The 10,425-nt window shown below is 35.7% G+C and overlaps 1 protein-coding gene across 1 annotated transcript; it reads left to right on the forward strand.

Moving 5' to 3' along the window:
* Nucleotides 1-1,821: 1,821 nt before the first annotated feature.
* Nucleotides 1,822-10,269, forward strand: LOC105343969 (uncharacterized). Its single transcript, XM_066078312.1, has 3 exons — nucleotides 1,822-2,085; nucleotides 5,734-7,638; nucleotides 8,964-10,269. The coding sequence occupies exons 1-3, from the start codon at nucleotides 2,070-2,072 to the stop codon at nucleotides 9,260-9,262; spliced, it is 2,220 nt and encodes a 739-aa protein (XP_065934384.1). The 5' UTR covers nucleotides 1,822-2,069; the 3' UTR covers nucleotides 9,263-10,269.
* Nucleotides 10,270-10,425: the final 156 nt, after the last annotated feature.

Below are 10,425 nucleotides of genomic sequence, written 5' to 3' on the forward strand. Positions count from 1 at the left end.
TTAAGTTGATAATTTCAGATTGCATGGTACTGTTCTCCGAGTTCAGCATCTGTCGGCGCCATTGCACTGATGACATGGCGGTACACAGTCACATCCAATCATCACAGTAGAGCACCTTGCTAAGAATGACACGACCCTAAGAGCCTCACGTACGGATATATCCTTCAACATTTTTAGGGTATTTTTTTTTTAATTTTCATAAGCTGTGTACAATTAAGTCATATGATTATCGGAAAAGCAATCATCTTGCAGCTGGTAAATAGCAGGTATATGGGGGCTCTTGTTATTTTGTTTCAAAATAAGTGCATTGCATCATGCTTTTTGGGATTTTCCTCAGTTTCAGAACAATAATGAAACGAAACACTCCCATCCTTTTCCCTTTTGTCTCTAAGAACATACTACGAGGGTTGTTCGGAAATAAGTGAGACAACACAAATATTTCCCTTTCTTAGTGACGAATTTAGATGAAAATTGGCATTTATAAACATTGAAGAAATTCAAACAAATAATTGAACAAATTAATATGATTTTTTTTAATATTTCGTTTACGACGGTACATAAATTTATTAAGTCGATGGTCGGGGTACTCGGAGCAGGCATAAACTCGGAGATTAAAAAACTTAAACATCTACATGTACTTCTTAAGTGTCGGTAGACCAACACTTCATTACAAAGGAAATCAAATTTTATATATCTTCATTTTGCTTTTATTGTGACTAACTTTTGTGCAAGTTTCACTAGTAGTTTGTCTGATTCTGTTTTTGTTGATATTTCTTAATCCATTCTGTCACGAGTCTGATATTTTTGTAATGGCTTTTCATGTGACGATGCAGAGATGCGACCGATTTTCTAGAAATGTTCTTCTTCTGTGAAAACTATTTCCATATGTGGTTTAGAAACGTCATGTTAAAGTTCTTCAGACTATTTCATTATTAATTTTGGAGGGTCTTTTGTTAACTGATTGTTTTTGTCAGCTTGATCAGCTTAAATTATGAATATAGAGAACCATTACCGTTCAGTCATTTGTCGGAAGTCGTACACTCGAAGAAAAGAATAATTACAATAGTAAAAATTAACATCATCGAGATAGAATCTAACCTTATTTGTTTTAATTAGTCTGTTTTTTTAAAAATTAACTCGAGAATGTGTGCTAAGAGAGAAAATCGATACTTTTCAAAATTTTAGCACGTATAATGATAAAAGTTATTTCCCTTGGGACATCGCAATAGTTTACGTTCAGCCCACGGCACGAGGCAGATCCGTAATTTTAAATAAGAATGGTAAAACAAAAACATTATAAATAAATTACCACGATTTATTCATCTCCTCTTATATCCGGCCCATTAATAATTTATGTACCGGTATTTCATCAGAACTTCCAGAGAAAACACTGCGAACACGGATGCTAGGTTTACCAAGAGAAGACAATGCTAAGAACTAGATAACTGAATATCGAGGTAGGGATTCTGTGGTTACAACAGCGTGTCACCAAGTACTGTCGGGAAATCTCTAGTAGTCCTATTGACTCAGAGACAAAAGACGATTGATCTATTCACAGAAGACAATCAAGTGCGTGAAACGTTTAACCAACCCAGTGGGTTTAAAATACACCATCTTAAATAAATTCATAAACAGATACATCCCTTGTTTGTGTTAGAATAAGGCAATCAGCGATACCCAATAACAATCTAAATTCATGAAGCGTTCAACACGATAAGTATGGAGACAATGCGATACAGAGAGAATGTAAATGAATGTCGTGCGAGGACATTGTTTCGGGGCTAATCTAGAGGTTCGCCTGCTAATCTAGCACTACCCGAGCTGGTCTCAGGCCACGGTTCCTCCACTGCTTGGGGTGTGATTGAATGGAAAGAAAGATCCATAAATTGCTTAAACTATCAACAAGTTATCTTTTGGCTACGGTTTATCTGACGAATTCTATTAAGTACTTGGTCCATTAATTGACCTTTTCCTCAATGTATTGAAGCTTTTTGAGATTGGAAAACGATTTGTTATGTAAACGGTACCCGTTTTGAGTTTTGTAGAATGGCTACCTCTCCAACCTCTAGATGAATGTCGCCGATGGTAAGTCTAAATTTATTACATTGAATTTACACCTTTGCAGCATGTTTATCATCTTCATAAAGTTTCATTTTGACTTTTTACTCATCTATAGTACCTTAATGTTAATTTCACTATCCATATTCCAATTGCTTATGGTAAAAATAACATTGCATTGCTTACACTAAGCATATAAGCAATTGCCGATAGTATAGCAATGAAACTATTGGCCATTTAGCATGAGTTGTAGTTTAAAGCAATATGAGCTGCAATTTTTATGCTGAATTTATTTAAGAAAAATGTTATTTTGTACTAAATGACAAAAAAATCATTGGTTTAAATTTCTGTTACACAAATTGTTGTGGGAAATGCCGTTAAGAAGCCTTAATTGAAGCAAAATTGCATCACTAGAATTGTCGTCCTATACTAAAATTGAATTGCTATATATTCTCTAGAAGAGAAATCTTACTTCTGACAAAAATTAATGATTTTTTCAAATCTTATTTATCAGAAAAGCTTAAGTTACATGCAGACTTAGCATACAAGTAGGTTTTTGCAGCAAAATAAAATTATAGAAAATACAGCTCATAAATAATTCATCATCATTACTCATCATAATACATGTACGTACCAGGGTACACTGCAACAATTCGTCATGTAAAATATGTAACATGATATCTTTTGTTCTAAAATACTTGCTATTTGGATAGAATATAAATATAATTCATACACTTTACGCCATAAGAACTCCAATATCCATTTTCCTCGATGAACCGCTTTTTGAAGATTTAATACAAGTAATTTGAATTTAGAATTAAAAAAATTATGTATCTACTGATGTAACTTGTTCTCACTCTTGAATTGGCTGACAACTGTGGAAGATTAACCTCGCATATTTCTTTACTGGTTGACTTGTTAATCAAATCGTAAAAATCGTTAATTAGTGCCCCCCTCCCTCTACTTTAAAAAGCCAGAAGAAGAAAAGGAAAGAAAACGTTATTTGATACATGTATTTCATACACAGACCGTTATGCAAATACATAAATGATATGATATAATTATATTGAAAACAATAGTATAAGACGACTTCATAGAAAAGGTATATATATACATGCAAAATATTTATACATATATCTACTTGTAGTTATAGTAGATCCGAGCCAAAACCTGCCCCCCCCCCAAAAAAAAAAATGGGGATGGGGGAGGGGGGGGGGGTTCTCGTGTCTTACCATAGCCTTACTAATAATTCCAATATACTGACTTGTACTAAAATGTAGTTGTATCACACTGCGTTTAAATTGTATCTTAGCTAGATGATTATTAATTTAAATTAATGGTAAATCTAACTTTCAAGGAGTTTTAAAGTCAGCAAAGGGTGGTCCGCCCTTCTTTAGGGGTATAGTGACGTGTAGTATCAACAGGTGATCGTTCACCTGTGGTTTACTGTCCCCCAACATCGGAGATCGATATTGATTTTGGGCACCCTAATTTGGGCGTATATGTGATGAGTCAATGTTTGTTTTAATGGGGAGGAGTGTGTACAGAATATATGTAAAGGTAACACAAGAACTGTGAAATGTATTCAAAAGTTGTGACATAATACGTTTATTGAATTTAAAATCACGCAATTGATCTTGCAATTACGGATCTTAAATCCTGTTATATCTATAGACATACTTCTGTAAAATGAAATTGAAGTCTAAATGATTTACATTACAACAAAAGTTTTTATTTCTGACATAAGAGAGGGTGCTTTAAAAAATCTGCTCATTTGCATTTGCACAAAACAATTTGATGAATGTGGATAGGTTTTCTAAATAACGGATAAAGAAAATACGTTTAAATATACCTTATTTTTTATTTAACATTCCAAGAGATCCCGTGAAATTCTAATTCAGTGTATATTTAAGGGTGTATAGAAAATAAATTTTAAAAGCACTTTAAACAGGAGATTCGGTGTTTTTTATATCTTGTATTGAAATGATAAATAGTGATGTACTGAAGTCTGACCGATAGAAGTGCCTGATACGTGTTAAATTAATTTCAGCGAAAGTGAAAAGTGTGTATATATATATAAACACATGAGCGCCCACTTAATGAAATGTCACCACTGATGGAATTTCCCCCAATGTTTAAAAATTCATTGAAACAAGTACATGTATCTCACATCTCAGAATGCTTTCATTAGCATTGAAATAGTATATTCTAATTTGCGTGGTTAGGTTTTGTTTATTATAAATATAACGCAAAGAAAACAAGCCAGCATATACTATCTTACACAGTCACTGAAAGAGATGTCAGCCACGGCTAGGAAAAAAACACAGAATCAATGTCACAATTCTTGACGGAATGACCTTGACAGTGCCAGTAGCCTTGGCATAACCTTGAAATTTCTACTTCCAGTGACCTACGCAATAAACTCTAAGGGTTCAGTTTGATGTATCTATTCCAAGAGACGTGTAGTTACAATCTAAATACAAGTTACCAGTAAAGTAATATATGAACATGTAATGTGACAACATTTTGGATTTTGTAGTCTTATTATATTATTTTTTAAATTTAATTATTTGATTAATGGATTATTTAACTAATCAAAGAATCAAAGATATATGAAAAAGTCACTTAGTCATCACTTGATCTTAATGTTTGACTTGATTAATAGAAAACTATTTTAAACAAGAGAGAGAGAGAGAGAGAAAGAGAGAGAGAAAGAGAAAGAGAGAGAGAGAGAGAGAGAGAGAGAGAGAGAGCTTTCACCGAAGAACATTGTCAGAAAGTATTGAATACATAGTATCCTATAAAGATGATTTAAAAGCCTTCAGGTGTCTGTTAAAAGATTAGCCTCCAACGTTCTGACTGTAGCATTAATATTGGATGAAAAAGAGTCAACTCTTTACTTCATAATTGACTTCATAGTATAATTGTGCTGGGGGACGAAAAAAAAAGATAATATATAGAAATTTAATCTTGTGGTAGGTCGATATCAAACGCCAGTATGCACAATAATTCTCATCCACCTAATACTGTTCATCCCAGCCTAAAGAGTTGGTTTTATTCAATATAAAAACAACAGCGGGTTGTAAAATTATCACTTCGACGATCAATACAACAGCCTTAGATCCCCTATTTTTTCTATCATTCAAAATAAGAAAACATTGCCTTTTACAACCAAGCAAAAAATTTTCATTTTATTTATCCCAAAAGAAAAAAAAAGATATTTCCCTTCAAGTTTAAAGACAGAAGTGAAAATAAAATGACAATTAAATGAGTGGGATATTTTAGCCGCTGCACTAGTTCACTCTGCAAGATTTAAAATCCAATAACCATTTAGTTTCGATTGGCTTTAATTACTCTAACGGTGTGTTTGAAAATTAATAATACAATGCGCTCATTTTTTTTTCAAACTTGTTATCGTTGCAACAGCACATAACTCAAGCTTTTGTAATTCTTCCCATTTTAATTTCACTTTATCGATATCTGTTTCATTTTCAGCGCTAGTCCTGCTCATCTGAAAAAGCTCCAGGCTGGGTTGAAATCACCGAGCCAGCGCCGATCAATTATGCTCTGTTTGTTTGTGTATTCATTTATCACCCCCTGTTTTGATACATTTCTTGACATAATGTATAGGTAAAATAAAACGTCATTCAAAACTATTGATCTTGATATTTGCAGGTTTAAAAATGTCGTCTGCTTATAAGTCACGTGATTTAAATCCTCCCGGCAAAGTGCCAACGATAGAACTTGGCTACCCTGCAGTCGTACTTTTTACCTTCAGTCCAAGTGAGAAAGAATCTAGCGAGATCCCCGTTTTAGAGGGAGACATCGTGCAACTTCTATACAGCGTTGGAGGATGGGTGTTTATTCAAACTTATGAAGGAAATGTAGGGTATATTCCCCTTGACTTTTGTGGGCAGTTGGAAAGTTCCAAAGAGGTCGGATCTGTGTTCAAAAAAGATTTTCAGAAGGATTGCTACCCTGGACCCACTCACCCAGGCCACGAAGATGTGACTGATTTCCGCTTTAGGTTAGATCAAACTCGGGAAGCTTTCCCACCAAGAAAAAATTCTGAGAGTTTAAATGACAAATTAAGTTGTATACATGAAAGTTTAATAAATCGTGACGACCGCGTAAACAGAGAGTCAAAACATTGGAGTTTTTATACAGAACACGGGTTCAATACAACGGTCTTTGGAACAAGACAGCTAAACTCCTATAGTTCTGACAATGAGCTATCCTGTTTGACGCAGTCGCTGTCGTGTGACATATGTAATGCATTTCTGTCTCGGTTGATCTCCGGAGTTCACAGTTTGGCCATAACTGATAAAGAAAAAGCGGATTTGAAATCTCGAAAGCTACTTAAGCTATTGCAAAGAGCGACACAAGAAGGTCTGAATTTGATTTCCAATATAAGATATTTAACTGGATACGGACAGAAGTGTTGTGTTGGATTTAAAGAGAATGGAATTAGCTCTGGTAATGACCTGGACCACGAGCCGGTGCCAGAGTTTGGTGCGCAATGCATGCAATGTGAAATTTTAAGGGAATATTTTAAATTGTCGGAAAAATACTCCATGACGGATTTATACGCTACGATTCGGGATCTGCATATCCACGCTTTAAGTGATTCAGATTCCGATCCCGACTCTGGAACTCATATCAAATCTGCATCGTCGAAGAATGACTCGTCTAAAACGTGGGCCTCAAAACACGAAGAACCAAAATCAAGAAACGCTGAACTATTCTTAGCTTCGAAATCTCCCAATGAAATAAAGAGAAGCGTTTCGTTTCAACTGGAAGATAGGACTATGATTAAGTCGGAGATCATAAGAAACAATTCTTTTTCGGGGGAAATTCATTTTGCAAAGCCGAGTGAAGAGAAAACCGACGGAACGCAGAACAGAGAGTCCTTGCATTCGGGATATTCTCAAAAGACTGTAGACTCGGGCATAGCGGATGTTCACGATGACCTTGATTCGAGTTTTCACTTCGAGCACAGGTCGGAGTCTGTGGAAGATAAGGACGAGAATTGCAATGACAGAAAGGACACCGCCTCGCCTGTGATCCAGTCAGACTCTAGTAAGACCCCTGACACGTTTGAAGGTTCCGGTGTGTATGGGTTTCAGGCATTGCTTCACTCGAAATCGTCCCTCTCACCGCGCATTTCCTCCACTAAACCTGGTGCTCAAAGAACACCACGAAATGAGGCTACTGTGAAAAGACAAGATGCATTTAAGCAAAAAACAACCCCCTTTCTCGGGAAACCTTCCGCGAGGGAGAGTTTTCCTGCTCCTATTGTCGAACATAAAGCTTCCTTTCAACCATCTGTGTCCAAAATGTCGTTCTCACAACGAACATTTGACAAATCAAAAACACTTTCTGAAATGGAGCTTACGGTGTCTGGCGCTGGACCGCCCTTAGTTAAACTAGACGAGGCTGTCACAAAGACGGAGGGGGATCAATTGAAGCTTCCTGTCATGCGCAGTAGTGGGGAGGAGGCTGGGGCTGCTGACAAACGGAAAATATTAGCTCGACGTTTCCAGTCCATGAAAAGCCCTCCGGATCTGCGCCAATCAGCAGGTATCAGAGATGCCGTGCATTGTTGCTAATCTAGTGCACTGATATTTGGCATCGTAGTTTTAATAAGCAATATGAGCTGCATTTTGAAGTCGATTTCTTTGAGCTTAATTGATTGACTTAGATGACAAATATAAAATGGCTTGAAAACTTCTATTAGTCGAATTGTAGTATGAATATGATTATGAATCTATCATTAAAGCAAAACTACGCCGTTGACGTCCTCTTTAAAATTGGATTGCTGTAACATTAAAGTTTAATAGTTCAGAGAATTTTACAACTATATATGGCCTTATAATATTTGGTTTTAATAGTATGTATTATTGGGGATTATGTTACATGCAGAATTATCACAAAATCATTTTTTTGGACAAAATAAAATTCTGAAAAATACGCCTCATATTGCTTTATATGAAAAGTGAACGTAAAAGTGTTGTTTGGTTTGCTCGAGTTCTAAATACCCACTAAATTATTTGAATACTGGATATATCAAATACCTAACCTTCCAAAGTCAAATATCTTTATTCATTTTAGGGTCAAATATTTGTTTTCTAAAGCCAACAAGTGATCATCGGAGAGAATAGGCTAGTGAGGTTATGTAAGAAGTCTTGCCAATATTTGGCGGATTTTTCCTTGAGTGCTCTCTTCCTTGGGCCTGTTTACTTTCCTCCTTTACATGACCAAAGTGTATCTTTAAACAATATTTATTTGGCAGAGGGAACAATTAAACGCCCAAAATGACAGCTTGCTACCCAAGTCACCCGCTTCAGTGACTTCTAGTTCCATATTTTTTTGTCTTTAAAGGCAAAAGGTTGGAAATGTTTAGACGATTAATACGAGCTTAACCTAATTCAAAATGATAAGTTTTGTAAAAATAGAGGAAAGAAAATCTTTCAAAAAAATATTTTCAGATGAGTTATCTTTTTGAAAAATGTTGTGTTTTCGAATAAAACTCATGGCAAGCCCACATAGTTCAATTTGTATTGTGTGATTGAATTCCATCGCAAGCTTGCATTGGTAAAAAAAAAAAATCTTAAACCGTTATTTATATCGGATGTCCCAAAGTGTGTAGAAACTTTCACCTATCTGCTAATAATAAATAATCCCTGAAATACAACCCAATATCGATCTTCATAACCACTTGTTTGCTCTTCTAAAGGGTCTTGTCATAAAATTAAGTAAATATTCGAGTATTCTGTCAAATGTAGGAGAGTCCCCTTTCTGTCACATAAAACAGGCACATTTGCAACAGGTGCTCTAACGAAATGGGTTAATGCTGTACAAAACACTCCGTACAATGGTTTACAAATTCAAATGTTTGATTTCAGATTTCACACGGAGGGACGATAAAGACATCAGGAAATCGTTGCACGATCTCTCCCAAGTCAAAAGAACATCTAGTGTAAAACCAGCTCCCATGCGCGCGCAGCATTCGATACCAATTCAAACTCCACAAAAAGACGGTACCACCGCAAAAACAGTGCTAGTGAAAAAGTTCAACAAACAAATGTGGCGACCCCCCGTGGGAAGCCCCGAGGGTTCCGATCAAAGACCCTTCTCCCCATTTGGAGGAACTCTGCCACCGTCAAAAATAAATAAAAAGAAAGTCCACGAAGTGTTTGTTTGAGGAGAATGGCGGCACCTTGTGAAATATTCTAACCCTCAAGGCCACGGAATTTTCAGTTTGGGTCAAAGTCATCATTGATGTGTTGAACAATAAACCAATGACTGAACAAATGATTTTCATTTGGCAGGGACTTCATAATGACATTTATACATAGTATGAGGATATCGTTCTACATGGACTTTACTAAGCCATATTTCTTTGTAGTGCCAATGCAACTCGTGTGTGATACATTTACTCCGTCCACTCATTCATGCAGTGAGATGTCCATCTTAATTATAATATATTTTTTAAAATACTGATATAACTGGTTATGCACATGTATTTGTATTTCATAGCTGGTTTTTAGTGTAGAACGAACTGTTCGTCGAGAGATTCTACCATATAAGGTTACCAATGATCAGTGATGTTCAATGAACAACTGTTATTGTGATTGCATTTGCTGGTGATGTTATTGCATCGAAAATAACCAAAAAGGATACTACATAGATAGCTTTAGACGGTAAACAAAAAAAACTGGAATATAGGTAAAAAAAAAGAAAAGAAAAGAAAAGAAAAGTTTATAAGACATGATGTAATGGAATTCAGTTTTACCGAATCAGCCGTTGGTCTGGTTGGTTTTAAGATTTGCTGATTTACCGCTTGTGACAGGTTTTGAGATCTGACCGATTTACCGGTCTCGTGACTGGTATTGATATCGTATCGATATATCGGTCGTGGGACCGGTGTACGATCGTATCGATATACCAGTCGTGTGACCGATGTAGGATCGTATTAATGAATCGGTCTTGTGTCTTTTTTAAGATCGTATCGACTAACCGGTCGTGGGACGTGATTAAGATCGATCCGATTAATCGATTGTTTGTTACTCTGTGATAACGAATGGATTTTTACATTGTGATATTGTTGGTTATTTATTATACTTCATCCTCTTGGAGGAGATGGTTATTGTACATATGGTTTTAATTTATGTTAACATATTTATTGCATTAAATTGTTAGTTATTCTAATCTATTTTTATTTCTTTTAAGAGACCCCCACATTCGACAGCCTTTATAAGTTGTTCATGCAATTATTCATGTAATTATAATATGGCTCAGCAAAGTGGATGGTTTTTAATTATCCTACATACCTTGCTTGTAGATGCATGCACTTTATACAAAGCA

The sequence above is a fragment of the Magallana gigas genome, chromosome 3 (genome assembly GCF_963853765.1).
Source record: "Magallana gigas chromosome 3, xbMagGiga1.1, whole genome shotgun sequence".
Taxonomy (NCBI): Eukaryota; Metazoa; Mollusca; class Bivalvia; order Ostreida; family Ostreidae; genus Magallana; species Magallana gigas.

What these genes read in the sequence shown, in the direction of transcription:
- LOC105343969 (XM_066078312.1), top strand. An exon ending in GGATCTGCGCCAATCAGCAG is followed by an intron (nt 7,639 to 8,963) that starts GTATCAGAGATG and finishes GTTTGATTTCAG; the next exon opens with ATTTCACACGGAGGGACGAT.